General features: G+C 39.0%; 1 protein-coding gene across 1 annotated transcript; it reads left to right on the top strand.

Annotated features, from left to right (window-relative positions):
* The first annotated feature begins 8536 nt into the window (after positions 1-8536).
* LOC118831990 (60S ribosomal protein L21-like) lies at positions 8537-9031 on the top strand. The gene has a single exon (XM_036739470.1). The coding sequence runs from the start codon at positions 8549-8551 to the stop codon at positions 9029-9031; it is 483 nt and encodes a 160-aa protein (XP_036595365.1). The 5' UTR covers positions 8537-8548.
* Positions 9032-25383: the final 16352 nt, after the last annotated feature.

The following is a 25383-nucleotide window of genomic DNA, read 5'->3' on the forward strand; positions in this document are numbered from 1 at the left end:
AAGTGAGAAGGGGGAAAAAAAACCCTGTTTCAATGGTGAGAGGGGGTACCATTGATAAATATTTCCATGGGAGGAAGAGAGATAGCTTGTGAAGTGAGATGGAGACCTTGCAATAGGTATAATCTGCAGAGATTTGGACTGTGAAGAGATCACTCATCTTGCCTCAGGAGAAAGGAATCTTCAGGGCAATTAAGATCTATCTAGAAGAGTGGGAGAGCACTGAACTAGTGAGATTTCATGGCAAATTGGAGTAGGATGAGGTAGAATGACCATGGGCTGGGCAAATGTTAACAATGAATTGCACTATCAAGGACATGGAAAAATCCCTACCTTATGGCAATTTCATTCCTATCACCTACAGGAATGAGTATTTCTTTTCTTTTTTCAAATTTCATTTATTTTATTTTTAATTTATGGAATAAAACAAGCATTTGCATAACATAGTATAAAAATGATTGCACATGAAATTGCAAATCTATTGTGTACAAATTGCTATTACTTTTAAATATATAATAAAGTTTTCGTGTAAATTTTTTACTTTTTTGCCTTCCCTCTCTTCCCTGCCCCCACCCTAGAGATGGCTGCCTTTAGACACAAATGTGTGTGTGTGTGTGTGTGTGTATGTGTGTGTGTGTGTGTGTGTGTGTCTGTGTAAAATCATTCTATACATACTTCTACTTATTAGTTCTTTCTCTGGATGCAGATAGCAACTTTTCCCATATGTCCTTTATACTTAATTTTAGAATTTAGAATAGTCAAAAAAATTTTAATAGTCAAAATTCACTCAAAGTTGTCCTTCAAAACAATGTCATTGTTACTGTATGCAATGCTCTTTTAATTCTGCTCATTTTGCTCTTCATTATTTTGTGTGAGTCTATCCATGTTTTTTCTAAGATCATAAAGTTTATCATTTCTTGTAGCACGTATTCCATCACAATCATATACAATAACTAGTTCAGCAATTTCCCAATTGACAGACATCCCCACAATTTCCCCATTAATTGCCACCACAAAGAGAGCTGCTATAAACACTTTATGACATGTACGTTCTTTTCCTTTCCCCCAATCATTTTTGGAAATAGATCTAGTAATGGTATTCCTGGGTCAAAGGCAGTATAATAACTCTTTGGGCATGATTCCAGATTGCTATACAAAATGGTTGGATCAGTTCACAATTACACTAACAATGAACTGGACACCCAATTTTTCCATATCCCCTCCAACAATTTGTTGCTTTCCCATTGAATCATTTCAGGCAATCTGATGGGTATAAAGTGATATCTCAAAGTTGTTTTAATTTTCATTTCTCTAATCAATAATGATTTAGAGCATCTTTTCATATGACTAAAATAGTTTTGATTTCTTTTTTTAAATCATTATTTATTTATTTACTATTTTTAGTTTTCAGCATTGACTTTCACAAGTGTTTGAATTACAAATTTTCTCCCCATTTCTACCCTCCTGCCCACTCCAAGAGCGCATATATTCTGATTGCCCCATTCCCCAGTCAGTCTTCTGTTCTGTCACCCCACTCCCCTCATACCCCCTTTTCCCTTACTTTCTTGTAGGGCAAGATAGATTTCTATGCCCCATTGCCTGTATATCTTATTTACTAGTTGCATGCAAAAACTTTTTTTGAACATCTGCTTTTACGACTTTGAGTTCCAAATTCTCTCCCCTCTTCCCTCCCCACCCACCCTGCCTAAGAAGGCAAGCAATTCAACATAGGCCACATGTATATCATTATGCAAAGCCCTTCCACAATACTCATGTTGTGAAAGACTAACTATATTTTGCTTTTTCCTATCTTATCCCCCTTAATCCAATTTTCTCCCTTGACCCTGTTTGCTTTTTATTACCTCCTCCCCCATCTGCCCTCCCTTCTATTGTCCCCCCTTTTTTATCTCCTTACTCCTTCTTTCCTGTGGGGTAAGATACCCAATTAAGTGTGTATGTTATTCCCTCCTCAGGTCAAATCCGATGAGAGCAAGATTCACTCATTCCCCCTCACCTGTCCCCTCTTCCCTTTCTACAGAACTGCTTTTTCTTACCACTTCTATGTGAGATAATTTACCCCATTCTATCTCTCCCTTTCTCCCCTCTCTCAATACACTCCTCTCTCAATGCTTAATTTGACTTTATTTTTTTAGATATCATCCCTTCATATTCAGCTCACCCTGTGCCCTCCTGTCTATATATATGTAAATATATATGTATATTCCCTTCAGCTACCCTAATACTGAAGTCTCATGAATTACATACATCATCTTTCCATGTAGGAATGTAAACAAAACAGTTCAACTTCAGTAAGTCCCTTATGATTTCTCTTTCTTGTTTACCTTTATATGCTTCTCTTGATTCTTCTGTTTGAAAGTCAAATTTTCTATTCGGCTCTGGTCTTTTCACTAAGAAAGGTTGAAAGTCCTCTATTTTATTGAAAGTCCATATTTTGCCTGTGAGCATGATACTCAGTTTTGCTGGGTAGGTGATTCTTGGTTTTAATCCTAGCTCCATTGACCTCCGGAATATCATATTCCAAGCCCTTCAATCCCTTAATGTAGAAGCTGCAAGATCTTGTATTATCCTGATTATGTTTCCACAATACTCAAATTGTTTCTTTCTGGCTGCTTGCAATATTTTCTCCTTGATCTGGGAGCTCTGGAATTTGGTAACAATAATCCTAGGAGTTTTCTTTTTGGAATCTTTTTGAGGAGTTGATCGGTGGATTCTTTTAATTTCTATTTTGCTCTCTGGCTCTAGAATATCAGGGCAGTTCTCCTTGAGAATTTCTTGAAAGATGATATCTAGGCTCTTTTTTTGATCGTGGCTTTCAGGTAGTCCAACAATTTTTCAATTATCTCTCCTGGATCTATTTTCCAGGTCAGTGGTTTTTTCTAAAAAGATATTTCACATTGTCTTCCATTTTTTCATTTTTTTTGGTTCTGTTTTATAATATCTTGATTTCCCATTAAAATCATTAGATTCCACTTGCTCCGATCTAATTTTTAAGGTAGTATTTTCTTCAGTGGTCTTTTGGACCTCCTTTTCCATTTGGCTAATTCTGCCTTTCAAGGCATTCTTCTCCTCATTGGCTTTTTGGAGCTCTTTTGCCATTTGAGTTAGTCTATTTTTAAGGTGTTATTTTCTTCAGTATTTTTTGGGTCTCCTTTAGCAAGTCATTGACTTGTTTTTTGTGGTTTTCTCACATCATTCGCATTTCCCTTCCCAATTTTTCCTCTACTTCTCTAACTTGCTTTTCCAAATCCTTTTTGAGCTCTTTCATGGCCTGAGACCAGTTCATGGTTTTCTTTAGGCTGTTTGACTTTGTTGACTTCTTCTGGCTGTATCTTCATGTTCTTTGTCACCAAAGAAAGATTCCAAAGTCTGAGTCTGAATCTGAGTCCCTTTTTGCTGCCTGGCCGTGTTCCCAGTCAACTACTTGACTCTTGAGTTTTTTGTCAGGGTATGACTGCTTGTAGAGTGGAAAATACTTTGTCCCAAGCTTGAGGGGCTGTGCTATTGTTTTCAGAGCTATTTCTACACAGCAAGCTCTGCCACACCAGTGCTCCTTCACCCCCAAGAACTGCCAACCCAGACCTTGACTCAGATCTAAGCAGGCTCTGCACTCCCGCTCTGATCTGCCACTTAATTCCTCCCAGCAAGTGGGCCTGGGGCCAGAAGCAACTGCAACTATAACTCTGCCCTCAGAGCTGCACCACCTCTGCTGCCCCCGGGTTGTGACCAAACCACAAACTCCTTTCACTCTGTCCCTGCAGCTTTTCCCACTACCTTTCTCTGTTGTATTTGGTGTTTCTGGGTTCAGAAGTCTGGTAACTGCCCTAGCTCACTGATTCAGGGTGCTACAGCCTGTTCTGCCCAACTCCAAGTCTGATTGGTCTGGTCACAGCTCATGCTGGGCTCTGCTCCTCTCTGCTCCCAGCTCCGTGCATGATAGACCTTACCCAGAGACCATCCAGGCTGTCCTGGGCTGAAGCCCTGCTTCCCTCTGCTATTTCATGGGTTCTGCAGTTCTAGAATTTGTTCAGAGCCATTTTTATAGGTGTTTAGAGGGTCCTGGTGGAGAGCTTTCAGCAAGCCCCTGCTTTCCAGCCGCCATCTTGGCTCCACCCCGCCAATTTCTTTATCTAAAAACTGTCTGTTCATATCCTTTGACCATTTATCAATTAGGGAATGACTCATATTTAGGAATTAGTATTTCTAAAAGTAAAAGACATCAGAAAAAGGAACAAGGTAGCGTCATCTACAAGGTAATAACATAGAAACTACTAAAAAGAGGGAACCTACAATAGGTGCCTTAGAAGCTTTGATTCCATGAGAAATATAAAGAAGAACTAAATAAGTATAAGGGTCACAAATCAAAGAATAAAAGTCAAGAATAGACAGAAAAAGAAGGTAAATACTAATGCGAATAAGAAAAAAATTAAAGTGCAAAAAATGAAATTTTTATAAAACTGAGGAATAAAACAAGTTGAAGTAGAGGCAGAATATGGAGATTTTTCTTGACTACTTAACTGAAGGGCAAAAGAGAAGAATTGAATGACTAGATAAAAGGAAAAAGGAAAAAAAGAAGGCACTAATAAGTAAACTACAAAACTAGAGAAAGAGGTAACAAATGAGAAGCATAGGGTATGAGGTTAAGCAGAAGAAAGATTGGGAATAAGGTCACTTTTAAGTACACTAAGCCAAAAGAATTGGAGATTTAGTACTGGGTTTACAGAGTAAGGGAGGGGGAGATTCTAATTTGGAAAAAAAATACATTAGAGACAAAAGAAATCTATCTGCAACTTGAATAATTGCAAGTCCAGAATTAGTGGGGTCAAATTTAAGATATCTCTCTCTCTCTCTCTCTCTATCTATCTATCTATTTATCTATCTATCTATCTGTGTACCCCTAGTCTAATAATGATAGTAATGTTGAAGAGGAGGAGGAAGAGGAGAAGGAAGAGGAGGAGGATAGCAATCACCATTTATATAACTCTTTAAGGCTTAAAAAATGTGTTGCATGTTATTTCATTATATCTAGCAATGCTGAAAGGTAAGTGCCATTATTATGCCCATTCTACAGATGAGAAAACCAAGGTAGAGAGAGTTTAAGTGCTTTGTCCAGAATTTGTAAAGCACATTAAAGAGAAATCTGTTTTGGGATGTCGGCAGTGTTCAGTAACAGTTATTTCATCATTTTGCACTGGAAAGAGGGAGAGAGCTTGGTAAAGGAAATAGATTGGTCCAACATTACCCCAATGGGATTGCAAAAGTCACTGAAGAGCTTCCTGAGAATATTGGCCACACTGCTTTATTTTGCTTTTTATGTATATGTGACTTTGCATTGTGCATATATGTATACTTTGCAGCCCTTGTGATCTCTTAACTGTTGTAATCCCTCCAAAAGTGCAGCTCACCACACACCTATGTCTTATTTTGTGTCCATGGATACATCCATGATATATTCTTCTCCTTATCCTCCAGTACATTCTACAGATGAGTTGCACACAAAATGCTAGAAGCCTTCTAAGTTTCCTGACACTGCATGGATAATCAGGGGTGCACAGAAACTCCATCTTTTATTCTTTGAGTTGATTTTGATCTTTTCTCTAACGAGGGCATTGTCTGACAGCTAACTTTGAAATGCCTCCCACCACAATTAATTGGTCTTTTCCTGTCTTTTAAGATATAGTTCAACTTCATTTTTGTTCTATTATTTGGTGTTGTGTCCAGTGCCTATTATGTATCCTGTTGAAGGAAGTATCCATGATATGTATGAGACATCTGTATAATATATAATCCTTCAGCCTCTTTCATTTCTTAATTTTAAGCCATCTTTTCAAAATATTTTTGCCATCCTCCTTTATGCCCACGTGTGCACAGGTATCAAAATTCAAAAATACAAAAAAAAATCAAAGTATATGCTGATTTAACTAGGAATATCTTCTTAAGTTTTCTGTAAAATGTCTATTTCATAGTCCTTTTTAAATTTTTTTTGAGGAGGGAAGGTAGGGCAATTGGGGGTAAGTGACTGAAGTGTGTCAAGTGTCTGAAGCCAGATTTGAACTCAGATCCTCTTGACTCCAGGGCCGGTGCTCTACTCACTCTGCGACCTTGCTGCCCCCTCATAGCCCTTTCTCATAGGTGCTGGCACATAAGGTATAAATACCTCCATGGTGGTTTTTTCTCATTGCTTATTACGAGCATTTGCAATACAAGATTATGCACAATAAAACCAATTCTACCAAGTTTCTTTGATGTTTCAAGGAGAAGATATAGAACCATTCTTCATTTTTCTGCAACTTCTATTTGAATGCTGGTTTCATTTGTAGAAAGAAGGTCAGATATAATTCAGTTCTTCCAGGAGTGTGTCCTCTACTTGGTCAATCAACAAAAATCTCACATTTATAGTCCCAACAATTAACAGTCAGAAGCTGTATAAATTTGTGTGATTAGAACCCTCTGCCCCCTTTTCCACCACTCTCCCACTATCCCTCAGGAATTCTTTGTATGGGGCATTTTGCATCTTTATTTTATGGACTTCCACAGCCAGAATTCATTATGTAATATCTATGAGCTTCTCTGGACTTAGTCTGTTCCATAGAAAAGAAATTGAGTCTCCCTCAATAAGATTTCTAAATTGATGGATAGTCCACAAGTCATATCTGTCTAATAGCTACCAAAGAATTGGAACTGAATAGCCATTTGTTCATTTATATAATCAAGATTTATTGTGAGTCTTCAATATTCGGTATCATATCTCTATGCAATGGTACATGGTGAATCTCTATCAAGTGATCTACATGATAGAGATGCATCAGATGACTGAGAGATAACAGAAAGGAATAAAGTTGCAAAAAGCAAGGAAGTAGTGATGAGCAGATACCAAGGAAAATTAAACATTTGGGACACTGAAAAACACCAAAGCCAAAGTAGTGGTAGATGCCAAGAGATAAAGAATGCCAAGTCAGGAGTGTGTCACAGAGGAGCTTAAAGATAACATAAAAATGACGTCAGTAACTGAAAAGAGAGATCAAAGACTTCAGAGCTCATTCAGTAAAATAAATTGTCATTCATGAACCTTTGCAATCTTCCATTTTAATCAAGAGTTGGGGCAAATGATCCATGGCCAATCTTTTCTTTAAAAAGGATGGACTTCTTGATATTCAGGACCTGAACATGCAAGGAACTATCGTAGGTACCTTAGGAAATCAAAAGATCAATAATCCATGGTTCTGCTCTCAAGGAACTTACAATTTAATGAAGATGTTAATGGTAGCGAGGGTAGTGGTGATGGTGATGGTGAAAATAATGATAAGGAGAGAATTGTTCAATGTTTGTTCATCATATTGTCCATCTCTGAGCTGTCTTTCCAGCCATTACATCTTGTAAAGTTAAGTATCAGGGCAAACATAGCAACATAGAATCTTTGATTCATAAAGAACCTTTGGGTTATTGAGTCCAGTCTTCCTCCTTATACAGAAATCTCTTGTCCAATATCTTTGACACATGATCATTCAGTCTCTGTTTAAACAAGGAGGCCTCTCTTTTGGGGGACAACATGTTCTATGACTGGAAAGCTTTCGTTTTTAGAAAACTATTCCTTACACTCACTTTGACTTTACAATGGAATGGAATCTCATCTGGTGATTCCTTCTGCTATTACATAGCCATTGATCAATACAAAAGTGAGAATAACTGCAAAGAAACAAAGAATTACAAAGGACTTTGCATAATAACGCAGATGGCAGGACATCTACGCCTCACTTCATATGATTCTGATCTAAGTCTTCCCATCAATCCTCCATGGAGTATCTACTCAACACACCAGAATTCTTCTCATAGCCTCAACACTTAGTCAATGCAATTCTTGGGTTGTCTACCAATTATACTTCCTTCCTGATAAAGCATCTTTTTGCAAATAGACATCTCCATGATACATGTTTTATGTCACATCTTGTATACATCTTTTTGAGCAATATGTTACAGCCTCTTTAGACCTATCATCTTGTCCTATTTTTCTGTGGTTTACCTGCCATTTTAAACCATGATTTGCAACTATTTTGAACATAATCAAGAGAATATTGGTATTAAAGGATGGTAGTCTGTATATGTGTGACAGAGAGCAGTTTCTTTGTATTTAGTCAAAATCTGCCTCCTTGAAAACTGAGGGTAGAGACTATGTCTTCTCTTTGTTTTGTATCCCCTAAAGCCCCAAGCACTGTGTTAAGGATATAATTCAATTAAACTTAACAAACATTTACTAAACACTCAGACATGGCAGACATGCAGAAACAAGGCAGGTTGCTATGTAATAGTATACGATTCTGTAGTTTCTCTTCAGTAATGAATTGGGACATTCCAGCGAAAAGCCCTCCTGCATTTTAAGGGGTTGGATTGTTCAGCGTTCTGTAGTTGGACATGAATGATGCTGCATAAGACACAAAAAATACTAAGACCATATCCTATGTTCAAGGGGCTTACAACTTATTGTAGAATAATTCAAATAGCCGCCGGCTCCGCCATATTTCAGTGAGTTGCCAAAATGACAAACACAAAAGGAAAAAGGAGAGGGACACGCTACATGTTTTCTAGGCCCTTTCGAAAACATGGTGTTGTCCCTTTGGCTATTCATATACAAATATACCAGAAAGGTGATATTGTAGATGTCAAGGGTATGGGCACAGTTCAGCAAGGAACGCCCCACAAATGTCACCACAGCAAGACTGGACGAGTATATAATGTTACTCAACATGCTGTAGGCATTGTTCTAAACAAACAGGTTAAGGGCAAGATTCTAGCCAAAAGAATTAATGTGTGTATTGAGCATATTAAGCATTCTAAGAGCAGAGATAGCTTCCTGAAGCGTGTAAAGGAAAATGATCAGAAGAAGAAGGAAGCCAAAGAAAAAGACACTTGGGTTCAACTGAAATGCCAGCCTGCTCCACCCAGAGAAGCACACTTTGTGAGAACCAATGGCACGAAACCTGAGCTGTTGGAACCAATTCTCTACGAATTCATGGCATAAATGACTGCTAAAAAACAAACAAAAAAAACCTTGAATTATGAAAAAAGAATAATTCAAATAAATAATTAATGATTGATAAATTGAATAATCCATGATGTGTTCAAATAAGTGGCATTTTGCCTAATTATCCATCATCCTTAACTTTGGGGAAAATCTCAGACTACTGGACTATTTCTAGAACAGGATATAAACTACTTGAAATTATTCAAAACAACCAGGAATTTCTTGGCATGAATTACTCTAAACTACATTTAATTGATGAAATATGCAAATTAGGCTCTGATTCATTGGATTAGCATCCCACTGAAAGTTGCATGTATTTGTAAGGACATAAGTTGACAGTTGTGAAATTTATTGTTATTATTATTTTTTAATTCTCTGGCTCAGTGGCCCTGCAGGAAGCGTACTAGAGAAATATCTCTAGCATATGTTAATGAGAAAAGAAAGTGTCTGTGTTCCCATAAATTGGTCAGAAAAGCAAGACAATCAATCACCAAGTATTTTTACACACCTGCAATGTGCCAGACAGTGGCATAGACTCTGGAGACACAAAGACCAAAAGGAAGTTGTCCCTTTCCTCAAGGAACTTACATTCTAATTCCTTATCTCGATATCGTCTGTATTCCACACCAAACTGTCCGCTGAACCCATCCTGTTCAGAGGTAGATAGGTGGCACAGTGGGTAGAGTACTGGCACTAGAGTCAGGAAGACCTGAGTTCAAATCCTGCCTCAAATGCTTACTAGATATGTGGCCCTGGGCAGGGCACTTAGCGCTGTCTGCCTCAGTTTCCTCCATTGTAAAATGAGGAAAATAATAATACTCTCCTGAATTTGTTGTAAAGATCAAATGAGATATTTGAAAAGCATTTAGCACAATGCCTAGCACATAGTAGATACTTAAATTCTTGTTTCCTGCCTTATCCATCTGTAGTTGTTTTCTGGAAGGCCTTTATTCTACCCTACTTGTTTACATTCTATTTATCCCTCAAGTGCATGTTCAAATGCCATCTCCTATGAGGTTTTCCACAGGCTGAAGCTCCTTTAATAGAAGTGATTTCTCCCTCATCTTGTTGCACAGAACATTACCTATCTCTTACTCATCACCCCTCCAAAGTCGTAAGATTCTTGAGGCTAGAGATTGCCTTTTTTATTTTTGTATCTCCCCTGTGCCCCAGGGGGAGGGCACATAAGGGCAGCTATGTAGTGCGGTGAACGAAGACCAGAGTTCAAATCCAGCCTCAGACACTTACTAGCTGTGTGAACCCTGGCAAGCCACTTAACCCTGTTTGCTTCAGTTTTCTCATCTGTAAAATTATCTGGAGAAGAAAATGGCAAACCCCTCCAGTATCTTTGCCAAGAAAGCTCCAAATGGGGCCACAAAAATTGGATGTGACTGAACAACAACAACAACAGGGCACATAATAGAATAAGGCTTGTTGAATGCGTAAATGAAGGAATACCTTAGCTTTATACATTACTTTATCCTTCTCAAAGTCCTTTGATTTCTGTTTATCAGGTAAGTAAAATGTACATTATCAACCAATGAGTGTAATATTGAGAACTTAGAAATTTCAAGTATTATAGAACTGTCTCCATTTTGAAGAAAAGGAAAGTAAAGGTGAGAGATATTAAATTTATCTCCTCCTTTTATCTCTGACCAGTGATTTAGACCAGGAAATACTGGGATGACAGTTTGGATGAAGGGCAGAAGGAAGACAAGGAAGGGAAGGAAGAAAGAACATATTCGCAAGTGCCTGTGGAATGCAGGCCTCAGTGTAATGCTACAGTCGGGAGATCTCTACAATCAGGGCACTGCCTGAGAGTGCTGGACACGTTTTGTGGCAAAGACAGACATAGCAAAAGCAACAAACATAGTCATTGACTTTTATCTAGCACTTCAGGGTTTATGAAACATTTTCAATCCATTATCTCATTTGAGCCTCATAATAATCCTGTTGAGATGGGGGTAGAGTAGGAAAAAAATATTGGCTGGGTTCAAATTGTCCCTCTGATGCTTAAAGCCAGCTGTATAATCTGGAGCAAGTCACTTAAACTCCTTCAGCCTCAGTTTCCCCATCTGTAGAATAAGGAGTTTAAACTAGATGGTTTCTGAAGTCCCTTTCAGGCATGAATGTACAATTCTATGATAGGTAATGCAAAAAATGGAAAAGCCCATTTTATTGATGGGAAGAGGAAGGGAATTAGCATTTATATATTGTGCCCACTATGCACCAGTAACTACATGCTAAGTGCTTTATAAATATTATCTTGTTTGATCCCAGATGAGAAAACTGAGGCACTAACCAGTTAAATTATATGCCCACAGTCACTCGGTTGGTAAATGCCAGAGGCAGAATATGAAACCAGGGCTTTTCAATTCCAACAGTGTACCTTCTGTTCAATTTACCATAAGGGGACAATGAGAAATATCATAGATGAAGTTATTCTATTTCACCTGTTTGCTTAGCAAAATCCATGGCAATACTCAAGAGCTGAAACTTGAAAGAGACAACGTAGTTTTTTGTCTCCATTCTCGTCTCCTGTGTGCTTTCTGGTAAATTTCCATTGAGTTCTGGAATGGCCCAAAGCAGGTACATGTAGGAAGGAGGAGGCCATCCAGGAAGCCTGGATAAGGGGATAAGGCATCCCTGGAGGACCAAAATCTGGATGGGCGTTGATTACACACCTTGACAATCAGACTGAAGATTTGAAGGGATTTGTCAGTATTTAATACCATGCCCTTCTCATTATGCTTCCACTTCTCAATATTATAGCTCTTTGCCATCCATTCTCCCAGGATTGCCAAAAGGGAACAGACCCACGCAATGATAGATGCCCCTCAATAAAGTGATACTTAAAACATATATAGTGCATCTAATTGTTCAAGCACTTTACAAACATTAACTAATTAGGTAATCAATATCACTTAAAGGCACTTCCCCTGGTCCAACTGCAGTCCCCGCTCCTGCTTCCTTTCAGTTTTGACTGCCTGCTGGCCTCCTCCCGGCTGGTGCCACTGCCGCATTAAGTCTATTAATGGCAGTTATAAGTCAGTGTAGGCAAAGAGATTAACTCTGAGGCCCAGAAGCAATTAATACAGCCTTTAAGCTGTTCAACTGAATAATGTGCCAGGAATAGCGTCCTGGGTAAAATGGACTTGCAGCCCCACGCTAGGTACCAGATGCATTGCCGAGGTCCAATTTCACATCCATGGGGAACGGAATTGAGATTTACCATATGTCAGGCCCGGAAGAAACTCATGGAAAAGTTTTTAAGCTAAATGAATAAAAATGATAACCCTAAATTAGGCATGCCATCTCAGAGCACTACTACAACAACAAAAAATATATCCAAACTCAATGACCCTTTTCTTTCATTTATTTTTGAAGGGCAACTTACCTAAAGCTTAAAAAACTCACCATGCTTTACCTTACTCATTTATTTATTTATCTTCCCCAGCAGACTCTTTTAGCACAGGCTTATTCATCCGTTGACAATTCTGTATCATGTGTAAATGGGAGGACTGGGATGAAGAAGATATAGACTTTCCAGTCAAAGGAATAATTATGAAGGTTCCCAGGTAATAATGCCAGAAATCAACCCCTTAGAGTCCTCTGATCAATTAGAACTTGAGCATTGCCCTCTACTCTTGATCTAATCCCTTGAAAAAAGAAGTAAGATTGGATAGGAAGCATTTGGTGAGATAAAATGATACTGAGGTCTCTCTTGACTTCTCCGAAGTGAACTTGGGCTATACCAGCTTCACTTGAGGCCCTAGACTTCAGTAAGGGGGAATTAAGTGGAAGAGTTCAGAGGCTTACATAGATGACAGAAAACCAGAGAGAAGCACCTAGAACTAAGGGAGGGTGATGGAATTTAGAGGGTGCTGACAGCTTTTGTACTTCTTTACCCAGTAGGGAAAAAATGAGCTTTGCTTCTTCATTACCATGAAGAGTTAGTTTAAAGAGGATCAGAGATTTAGAGCTCAAAGGAACTTTGGAAGCCATTGAGCCCAATACCCCCCTCATTTTATAGATAAGAAAACTGAGGTCCAGAAGTTTAAGTGACTTGCCCATGGTTACACACACACACACACCCATCCTTCCCCCCCCCAAAAAAAATAAAACCCTGGTAAGTTTCTTGGGCAAGATTTGAACTCAGGTCTTCCTGAGTCTAGCATGATATACACTGTACCAGTAGATTGTACCAGATGTTTGTTTGCTTTTCTTCCATCTCAGTAGCCATTCCATAGTTGAATTCTGTCATTGGCCTGGTCTGGCCTTTCCCTGCTTCCTCTTCAGGGCTAGCATCCCCAGCAATGTCATTTTAGCATCCATATCTTCTCAGGATCTCTGACCATTAGAACTAGAGTATTGGAGTATCTATGACCTCTCTTGGGTGATGTTCTCCCAAGGATATTGTATTGCAAAATTATAGGTCTCTGTTCTTCCCAGATTAGGGGTCTCTTCCCCCTCCATAACTCGTTGGGATCACTGAGTATAGAATTCCTAGTTACAACTCTGACTAAAAGAAAGTTTTCCAGACCATTTTATTCAACCTTCCACACATTCTAGATAAGAAAACAGAAGCTCACAAAAGTTATGACTTGTCTAAAGTTGCAGAGCGAGTCAGGGGCTGATCTACTGCCAAATTTAAATCTTCTGACTTAAATCTTCTCACTCCCATTCTAATAATTTCCCACCTTACCCTTTGCCCTTCAGCTCAGTGTTTGGGAGGCTCTGAAGGAAAATATGGGAGAGAAGAGGTATTAGGCTGTCTACCAAACTGAAGGTCTACAGAGCCATTGTGCTGACCTCATGATTGTATGCCTGTGAAACCTGGACAGTCTACCAGTGCCATGCCAGGAAACTGAAGTTGAATTGTCTTAGGAAGATTCTGAAGATCACCTGGTAAGAGAAGGTATCAACATTTTCTTGGACTAAACTGCCAAGCATTCAAACTCTACAGCAGAGAGGACAACTCCGATGGGCTAGCCAGGTTGTTCAAATGTCAAATGCATGCTTGCCAAAAAGACTATTTTGTGGAAAACTTATACAGGGCAAGCACTCACATAGTGGTCAGAAGAAGCAATACAAAGACACTCCCAACATTTCTCTTAAGAACCTTGGAATCGAGTGTGTTACATGCAATACGCTGGCACAGGACTGCCCTGTGTGGCATGCCTTCATCAGAGAAGGTGCTCTGTGAGCAAAGCAGAATTGATGCAGCTCAAAAGAAATGTGAGATAAACAAATTTAGAGAATCCAACTCAAATGTTCACAAGGATTCACTGTGCCCAAAGCTGTGGTAGAGTATTCTGAGCTCATATTGGTCTGATCAGCCACAGTCAGATACACCGTAACTTGATTCTAACAGAGTGATGTAATTTTGATCCTCTTCGAGAATGAAGATCAACAACCAACCAACCAGCCAACCAAGTCACGCTGGAGGATATTTGTTCTGGTTTAGCTATGCTCCCAGGACTTAAGATTTAGGACACTATTACCTGGGAGGCATCATAATTATTATTCGTATTTCATATCCATGTTACTATTCACAATTATTCCTTCAACTGGAGGGTCTATATTTTCTTCAATCCTCCCAGGACATCTACTATGTGAGCATGTCATCCAACAGTTCATTATTCCTAATAATACTAATAGACAACATTTTATATCACTTTTAAGTTCACAACATACTTTACATGTAGTGTCTTATTTGACATTTACATGAGGTAGGTACTATCTGCAGTTCATAGAGAAGGCAATTAATAAGGTTAAGTGAATTGCCCATATAGCACAGCTAGTAAGTAACCAAGGCAGGATTCAAACTCAGGTCTTTCTGACACCTAGTCCAATGCTCTGTACACCATATAAATGCATCCTTATGTCAAAAATTAACATAGAAGAGGGGGTAGAGCCCTGGAGTCAAAGGATCTGAGTTTGAATCCCTACTCTGCCACTTGGCCCCTAGGTAGCCTTGAGTAAATCCCTTAACCTCTCCAGCCTCTGATTTTCTCATTTTGAAGATAAAGAGAGAAGTTACTGAACTAACTTACTGCTGCAGGCCTTCCCACCTCCTATAATCTCAACTCTCAGAGTTGGTTCAGCATTGCCATAGATGATATCAAGTAGTCAGCATATTAGCAGCACTTCTTAGAGACTACCTGCTGGCTGCCTCATTTATCCTCTTGCAAGTGAAACTTAGGAAACAAAGCTACAATTAAGTGGGCTTCTGCAAAGAATGACCAGAAGTGTCCTTGAATCTCCTGGTAGACCATATCTAGCACTCAATGAAGTGAACAGAATTGCTGTTGGTTGTAATTCAGTGGAACAAACGTCTTTTCGTTGTGTAGAGTTACTGCATGGTGGGACTATCTTTTTTACGGGCTTGATGAATCAGATGAAAAGCTTTCCCAGCGTTGTCTGATACTAATTATCCTTTAATGAAACCTCCTTGATTGGTGTAAAAAAATGCCCTGAAGAATTTTTTCTAGGCTACCAGCCAGGGCTGAGCAGTCAGCACTGATTAATGAGATTGGTTAGCTGCCATTCTGGAACATTCCTCACTTACCTTTTTTCTGAAATCAAGGAGATTAATGTTGTTCTCATTTCAAGGGTCTGTCCTTTGTTAAAGGGCTCCTTTATGAAATGGTATATAATGTTGAGGGGATTAAGGGAGAAAAAATCAAAACACACACCCTCGTGGCCAAGGGCTCTTGGCAAGAGCTATACATGCAAAGAATTGTTTCTAATATGTCAATGAATTTGTTCATCATGTTAGGCAATGATAAATTTCATAAGAAGTGCTGCTTAACTCCAGCCTACAATTATCTGTAGTTACTATAGAATGAAAGACTTTTAAAAATAAATAAAGTCTGGCATTGGGGAACATCTATGTTGTGGAGAAGTGTTGAAGAAGAACAGAGATGACAAAGGTTATCTTCCATTTTGATGTCCATGCCTGCCTTAGCACATGTACTCTCTACTGGGTCCCTGTGACCATGGTCTATATTTACCCTTAGAAAACAATAGCAACCCCTTCAAATCAGAGGTCCTGTGTTTTTGCCTTTGTCTGTATCCATAGTACTTAGCACAGTGCCTGGCACGTAGTAAGTGCTTAACAAATTCTTTGTGATTAATGGACAGATGGATGGGTGAGTGGGTGGTTGGACAGTTGGAAGGAAGGAAGGATGAATGGATGAATGGATGGATGGGGGGGTGGATGGATGATGGATGGGTGAATGGATATATACAAAGAGAACTGTAGCCCAGGTCTTGAGCAATAGGATCCCTCTGTGAGCTCTGCAATCCCTTTAGGGGCATCTCCATCAACTTATGAACCTATTAAGAAATCAGCAAGAGTTGTTAAATTCAGAGGCGCTGCTGTGTACATGTGCAGGTTTCTTGCCTTAAACATCTATTAGGCACTTTAAATTACAACACGGCAAGACCCTCAAGCAAATGTCATAGCACCTACTGCCATAGGCTTTTGACAATGACTACAGGCTGCAGAGGACAAGAGTGATGGCTGTCCATGCTTGCAGAGAACCAAATTGACATCGCTATATTGGTGCCAAGGTAAAATGTGTCTGACTGTGGCTGATCAGACCGATACAAGTTCAGAAGGCCCTACTATCGTTTGGGCACAAATGGTCCATATGAACACTTGGAGTGGAGATGTCTCTAAAGTTGTGCATCTCATGTTTCTTTTGAACTATTACAATTTTGCTTTGCTTATAGAATACAGCACCTTCTTTGATGAGGGTATACCATGTTGGACAATTCTGTGCCAGTGTCTTACGTGTATCACAATCCATTCTAAAGTTCTTCAGAGAGACCTCGACAGTGTCCTTGTATTGCTTCTTCTGACCACCATGTGAGCACTTGCCTTGTAGGATTTCTCCATAAAATTGTCTTTTAGATAAATGTATGTTTGGCATTCAAACAGCTTGGCCAGCCCATCAGAGTTGCACTCTCTTCAGTAGAGTTTGAATGCTTGGCAGTTCAGCTCAAGAAAAGACTTTAGTGTCTGGTAACTAACCTTGTCAGATGATCTCCAAAATTTTCTTAAGACAATTCAAATGGAAGAAATTCAGTTTTTTGACATGGCACTGAAAGACTATCCAGGTTTCACAGGCATACAGCCATCAGATCAGCACAATGGCTTTGTAGACTTTCAGTTTGGTAGGCAGTCTAATGCCTCTTCTTTCCCACACTTTCCTTTGCAGGCTCCCAAACACTGAGCTATCTTTGGCAACATATGTCAAAATAATCATCCATGCGTACATCCCTGGAAAGTGCACTGGCAAGGTAAGTGAATTTATCCAGAGCATTCAAAATTTCTCCATTTGCTGTAACTGATTGTTCCACATATGGATGGTGTGGTGCTGGCTGGTGGAGAACCTCTGTTTTGTTGACCTTAATTGTCAGGCCAAAATTAGCACAAGTGTCAGAGAATTGATTCATAAGCTGTTGCATCTAAGCCTCAGAGGCTGCATTGAGTGCACAGTTATCTGCAAACAAAAAGTCATGCACCAGCACCAACTCTCCCTCCACTTTAGTCTTGGCATATATAGTCTTTTCAAGTTAAATGATTTACTATCGGTGCAGTAGTTGGCCTCAATGACATTTTCATTCTTGTTGAAGCTGAGAACATCATGCTAAAAAGCATGGGAGCAAGTGCATAGCCTTCTTACATTCCATTGGCAAATAGGAAAATGTGAGAGTGTTGTCAATCATCCAGAACCTGTACAAGCAAGCCATCATGAAAATCGATGTACAATAGAATTTCTCCAGGCAACCGAATTTTACTATGATCTTTCAAAAGCCCTCATTACTGACAATAACAAAGGCATTGGTCAGATTGACGAACATTGCCTACAGAACTCTGTTCTACTCCTGACATTTCTCCTGGAGTTATCAGGCAGCAAACACCATGGTGACCATTCCTCAGCCCTTTCTGAAGCCATGTTGGCTCTCAGGTAGATGAAGATCTTCCAGGTGAAGGATCAATCTATTAAGGAGGACTCTGGCAAGAATCTTGCCAACAATGGCTCCACTATGATTGTCACAGGGCAATGTATCTCCTATTCCCTTAAATACCTGAACCATTCCTAAAGTTTTCTTCAAGACTTCCCAGATACCACAAGAAGAACAAGAGAGCTATGGGAAGCAAGAAGAACAAGAAACACATGTACTACCTGGAGAATATAGGATGCACATAATCACTCATCTTTTTGTAGACTTTTAAAGTTGACAAAGTAGTTCCTCCACAGCCACACAAGGTGATAGCTGTGTGTATGTTTGTCATTATCCCCATTTTACAGATGAAGATATTGAGAGTCAAAGAGATTAATGTGCCTTGCTCATGGTCATCTAGTTTGAAAGTGTCAGAGATGAGAATCAAAATCTTAACATTATATATCTGTATTTCACAGAGTCATTTGGCAAAATCTCTCTCAATATGCTTATTTCAAGATGCAGAGATGTGGGCAAGATGATAATACAGGTCAGGTAAGGAAGAATGATAATAGTAGCCACAACAGCGATAGCAAACATTTCTATAATATTTAGTATGTGCCAGGTGCTTTAAAATGGTCACCTCATTCAATCCTCACAACAGCTCTGGGAGGTAGGTGCTCCTATTAGCTCACTTTTACAGATGAGGAAGCTGAGGAAAATAGAAGCTAAGTACTTTTTCAGAGTGTCAGGAGCTGGATATGAACTCAGGTCTCCCTACCTCGAGGTCCTGTGTTCTAATCACTGCACCGCCTAGCTGCCCTACATATAGATTCTGAACTGTTTGAATGCAGAGATTCAATTGGTACAATAGTCTCTAGTGCTAGGCCCTGGGGCTCTTCCCTAGTCTATTCAACATTCTTTCCGATGACATGGATGAATAAAGAGATATCTTTTTTCCCCCAAGCTTGAAGAAGATGTAAAGCTTGAAGGAAATATCTAGATAGAGAGAAATATCTAGATAGATAGAAAAATAGATAGACAGACAGACAGATAGATAGACAGACAGACAGACAGACAGATAGATAGATAGATATACCTATCTATCTAAATAGGCAGATATATAGATATATAATATACATATATGATATAATATACATAACATACATATATGTACGTTGGATGGCAAAATTAACTTTAAAAAATAATGACAAGCAGAAATAATAGACACATTTATTAAGATTATATTTAATAGGGATAAATGTGAGCACCTCTATGAATTCATAGATTTAGATCCAGAAAGTCATTTAAAATCACTTAACTGAAGCAACCTCTTCTTTTACTTTAAATTAAAAACAAAACTATACAAGTACAGGATGGGAAGGATAGACTAGACAATATATCATGTGAAAAAATACTGAAGTGTTCAATGGATTACAGGCTCAGTATGTCAATAATGTAAAGGGGGAGACAAAAAATTAATGAGCCTAAGTTTTCGACTCAGGCAATAGAAGTATAGTGTCCTGAACAATGAGGTAATGGTCCCAATGCTCAGACCACATCTACAGGCTTGGATTCAGTTCTGGGCACTAAATTTTTAGGAGAGACATTAACAAACTGGAGCATGTCCAAGGTGGGCATCCAAGGTGGTGAGGGGACTTGAAATTATGCTATAGGCGTATTACATAATGAAACCGGGGATGCTTAGCCTAGATAAAGGAATATTGGGTATGAGCATGATTGGTATCTTTAAATATCTTAAGGGTCAACAACTAGATAAAAAATTCTAAGTATTCCAGTGGACCATAGAGGACTGAAAAGAGAATAATACGAAGAAGTTACAAGGAAATAAAATCTTGTTCAATAGGTGAAACTTTTTAGCACGTAGAGATGTCCAAAAATTAAATGGGGCATCCAATGAGGTCATGATTTTCTCATCACTAAAGGTCTCTGTGTGGAATGTGGATGATCACTAATCAAACATGTCATAGCAATGCTTTTGCTTCAGGGTAAGTCAGGATGAACAAAACAAAGACTTCTTCCATCTCTAAAATTCTACGACTTTTCTTCTAATAACATTAGACTAAGAACTATCCATTATTCTTACCTCACTTTCTAGGTAGCTTCCCAGTGATGAACTCAGCCTATCTGGTTATTTTCTTGCCTTGTCTTGAGCACTAAACTCCTCCTTACTTAGATCAGCCGCCCTGAAACTACACTGTCCTCACTTGCCTACAATTACTGGCTAGCCAGGTGCAACATCTTCACTAATGAAACCATTATAATAGGAGGTGTGTGACTCCCCCTTGTGACAAATATATTTGACCTTCAACAATTACAAAAGTGCCTCTATGCCAGAGAAGCAAGCACATAATGCATCAATATAAATATGAAATATGTTTGAATCTCAAACAGACTATGTCACCTAAAAACATCTTACAGTAATTCTTTTTGTAGAGAGGAGGGTCAGGAAAAGAATGTTGTCTCTAGAGTCAGAAATCTTGGGTTCAAATAGTACCTCTGACCCTTCCTTATGTGTGACCATGGATGCCGCTAACCCCACCAGTGAGAGCCTCTCTGCTTCCTCAGTTATAGAATAAAGGGATTGGACAGCTAAGTTGTACAGTGGATGGAGTGCCAGGCCTTGAAGCAGGAAGACTGAGTTCAAATCCAACCTGAGACACTTACTAGCTATGTGATCCTGGGCAAGTCTTGTTCGGTCATTTCAATTGTGTCTTACTCTTCATGACCCCACTTGGGATTTTCTTTGCCAAGATGCTGGAGTGGTTTGCCATTTCTTTCTCCAGCTCATTTTATAGATGAGGACACTGAGGCAAGCACAGGGTTAAGTGATTTGCCCAGGGTCACACAGTTAGTAAGTGTCTGAGGTCCAATTTGAACTCAGGAAGATAAGTCTTCCTGATTCCAGGCCTAGCAATCTATCCACTGAGCCACCTCAGTGCCCAAGTCACTGGGCAAGTCACTTAACCTCTTTTTGTCTTGGTTTTCTTTTGTAAAATAGAGATATTATCAGTACATACTTTCCAGGATTGCTATAACACTCAAATGAAATAGTAATCATGAAACACTTAGCACAGTGCCTCGTACATAGTAAGCACTTATATATATATATTACCTCTTTGCTATTGTTACTGTTGTGGTTGACCTGTGAGGTTTCCTTCATCTTTGTGATCCTATGAACATACTTTATGTTTTGTAAATTCATATTTTCAATTACTGAGTTTCCTGAAAGCAAAGTACACCATATCTAGAACCTCTAGGTGATCCATAGGCAATATGACATCTGCAACTCAAGAAATATTCAGAAAATCCTCATCTCATACTTTATAATTGGAACCAAGGCTCCTAAGGAAAAAATCCCTATGATGCACCCTCATACATTGGTTAAAAGATACACCTGCCTCCCTTATGCATTCCCCTCCCCACCCCATTGTTTCTCAGTTTTAGAATATTTTTCTCCCTGGTGGAAAAAAATGAATTAAAAGTTGAGAGATCTAGGTAATTGTTTTAGTCATACTAATACTTTGCCAAGTCTCTTCAGATAAGTCACTTTGCTGGGCCCCTGGTTTCTCATCTGCAAAATGAAAGGATTCAGCAGGAGATGGTGAGAAAAGGGTTTAGAAATTATGAAACATCCAGGATTATACCCCAAATAGATATTTTATGCGCCACTCCCATACATCTTCTACTAGTGGTTTGAAATCTCAGAGCTAGCTCCAAAATTGGTTATTGTCTACTTCATTGATTAATCCAGAGTAGCCGATGTTTTGGTTGATTCAACAAGTATTTATTATCTTTATGGTACTATGCTAGGGACTGGGGATATGATAACCAAAAAAAAAAAAAAAGCTGCTTCCCTGGAGGAGCCTCTGTGCTACGGAGTTAGCTTCTAGCCTGCTAATCACATGACCAACCTAATGTGATTTCAGAAGTTCCCTATCTTGAAACTTCTCCTACCCCTTGCCCTCACAATCTCACCAGTGGACACACACTGGCCAAGAGGGCCAAATGACCGGAAGCCACCATGAAGCCCCTGTATTCATAACAGGATGTTTATAGGCAAAAATAATTGCAAACAAACTGAGGATTCATCAATCAGGAAATGGTTGAATGAGGTGTTTCATGAATTTAATGGAATACCATGATATCATAAAAATACTTAATATCAGGAATTCAGAGAAACATGGAAAGGCTTATATGAACTGATGCAAAGTAAAGAAAGCAGAATTAAGAGAACAATATACATGGTGCCTCTGATTACATTGGATCATAGATTTAATTCTCAAGGAGACTTTAGAGGCCATAAAGAACAATCCTCAAGGGACAGCTAGGTGGCACAGTGAGTAGAGCACTGGCCCTGGAGTCAGGAGGACCTGAGTTCAAATCCAGCCTCAGACACTTGACACATTTACTAGCTGTGTGACCTTGGGCAAGTCATTTAACCCCAATTTCCCTGCCAAAAAAAAGAATAATCCTCAAATTTTACAGATAGAGTCTCAGAGCGCCCAAATCACAGTAAGTGGTAAGACAGGGATTTTAACCTAGGTCCTTTAACTCTAAATCCAGTGAGCTTGCCATTACATCACCGCACTAGAAGACAACAAAACTCAGACAATATGATGATTGATATTGGTTCTAGTTGAGAATTTTCAAATATTTTACCTTCCTAATGGTAGTCAATGAGTCAACAAGTGTTTATTAAACTATTTTAGTGTGTTGCACACAGTGTACGAAGTGAAATGATGGAAAAAGAGGAAAAATGGCAATCATTGTCTTCAAGAAACTCATACTCCAATGAGAAAGACAGCATACAAACAATTATGTACACATATGAAACATATAGTATAAATGGGAGACAATCTTAGAGAGATGGCATTGGCAGTGAGGGGGACCAAGAAGTTCATCTTGCAGAATATGGGATTTGAACTAAGTATAGGTACAGAGGTCATGCTATAGAGGTGTGGGATGTTAGAAAATGGGAGAGTCGTTGCATCCTAATTGGTTTGCTTCACCCTTCAATTTTTCAGGTATAAAAGATGGTACTATGGGGGATGGGAGTTATTGGGAACTAAGGGTGGGAAGTGCATTTGTGGTTGTTCAGTTCTTTTCCACTCATGTCTGACTCTTTATCAACCCATTTGGGATTTTCTTGGCAAGGATTGGTTTTCCATTTCCTTTTCCACTTATTTTATAGATGAGGAAACTGAGGCAAACAGTGCTAAGTGAATTGCATAGGGTCACATACTAATAAGTGTCTGAGGCTAGATTTGAACTCAGGAAGATGAGTCTTTCTTATTCCAGTCCTGATACTCTGTCCCCTGTGCTACAAATGAAAACTACATTAATAAAAATTTATTTAAAAATATGCTCACACAACCAATAAGGCCTCTGGAGTTCTACACTTTTTATTTTATTCAACTTTTTCAGTGTCTAGTGCTTTTAAGGAGATAAACAGGGGAAAATTGTAATTATTAGGGATTCTTTCACTATCAGAATATTTGCTAAAATTTTTGGAGAGTGTAAGCAGGATAGAATGCAAATGGCAAACTATGCCTTGGGCCTGGCAGACTATCAACACAGCCTAGTTTTTGAGGCTTTACAATTTTTCCCAAGGGCTACTCTATAAACAGGATAAATAGTTCATTACAGAAAAACGGACGCTGGCTCTTTGGGCTGATAATTCTGTTTGGACTGCTGTCCTGGTTTTTCATTTCCCCAATGAAAATGGAAGTTTTGTACTGTTGTGCTGTTGCAGCAAGTTCTAAATGCTAGGGATCCATCACTTGCCATGAAGGGGAGGGAAGCCCTGGAGAAGCCACCAAGAGGCCAGGGAGCTGACCTTAGCCACTGTCATTATCAATGTTCAGTAGGGAGAATTGAGATCCCCAGGGTTCTGGACCAGACCCTTGCATAGTGTGATAAAAGAGAAAAAGGACTTCTCCTTAAAGGCCGTGTTTATTGCTCCAGGCCGGTTTTCCTTTTTCTGGCTCACTTTGGCAGTATTCTGCAGCATCAGCAGCTAAAAAAGTGTCTGCTAAACTATTCCGTCTGCTCCAGGTGACTGAGAGGCCCAGAATCTCTCCCTCCTGGCTCAGCCAACAAGATGAACCTGCCAGCAGCAATCATGACAAATGCCATGCTTTGTCAGAGGTCAGGCTGGGGTTTGGCTCAGGAGAGTGCTACTGAGGCTCTGCCACTTTGGGTAAATCGCCTGCTGTCCAAAAGTCCCACTCAGCCAATAAGACTTTTTATGAGGCTCTGGAAACCCTTTCAGTAAGTGGCAAGTGGACATGTCAGATTCTGTGGAATAAATCCAAGATGATGTTGCCCGTGTTTTTGAGTCCCTTTATGTGTAGTCCATTTATTTGCTTATTCATTTATTAATCCATTCATTCAAACAAAACTTATTGGGTATGTCATGTCTAGGACCTCATAAGTTATGAGGCTGAAATGAAATAATACATGTGAATGGTAATATGAAGGATCATTCATAGGATCATAGATTTCAAGATGGAAGGATCATCAGTGGTCCTCTAGTTCAAACCCTTCTTTTTACTAATGAGGAAACTGGGATCAAGAGAGGTTAAATGACTTCCCTAAGGTAACACAAGTAGTAAGTGGCAGTCAGCTTTGAACTATAGCCCTCTGATGCCAAATCCAATAATCTTCCCACTGTGCCACCATGACTTATAAATATAAGATGGAGTCATTATTATTTTTAAGAGTATGGGAGAAAAAAAAAGACAAAAACTCATTCCTGCCCTCAGGAATTGATAATCTAGTAGGAAAAATATACCCTCTGGGGCAATTTCAAGTAACTCTGCTTGGTTAAGCCTCAGGGAGGAGAACATATTATTCATTTTTATTAATTCATTTTGTTTTTACACAACAGACACTTCCCAGAAAACATACAAAAAACGTGACCAACTGTCTTCCCTGAAACTGTTCATCAAAGCCTCCTTCTGCCATGATTATAACCGATACCGTTTGTCACTTTGGGCTTTTGCAGTTAACCAGCTGCTAACTAAAAAGGGGAGAATGAGTAAATGAATGAATAAAGCATATGAACACTTTGCAAAGCACTGTGCTAAGACCTGGAGACACAAATAGAAAAGAGAGTCACTGATCTCAAGTTCACATTTTTTATGGGAAAGAGTCTCCCTCATTAAGCGAGTCTCCCTCATTAAAATGTATATGTATATAACACAAATAAAATATGATACAAATAATGTAAATATATAATAATATAATATAATAATATAAAATGTTATATGATATGATATAACAATACAAATAATAATATAAAATATAATACAAATAAAAGTCAAGGTTAACATCTCTTCTTAGATGTCATTTGCACTTATAAAATT

The sequence above is a fragment of the Trichosurus vulpecula genome, chromosome 9 (genome assembly GCF_011100635.1).
Source record: "Trichosurus vulpecula isolate mTriVul1 chromosome 9, mTriVul1.pri, whole genome shotgun sequence".
In the NCBI taxonomy this organism is placed as follows: domain Eukaryota; kingdom Metazoa; phylum Chordata; class Mammalia; order Diprotodontia; family Phalangeridae; genus Trichosurus; species Trichosurus vulpecula.

Coding starts and splice junctions, on each gene's coding strand:
- LOC118831990 (XM_036739470.1), top strand. CDS start 8,549: ATGACAAACACAAAAGGAAAAAGGAGAGGGACACGCTACATGTTTTCT.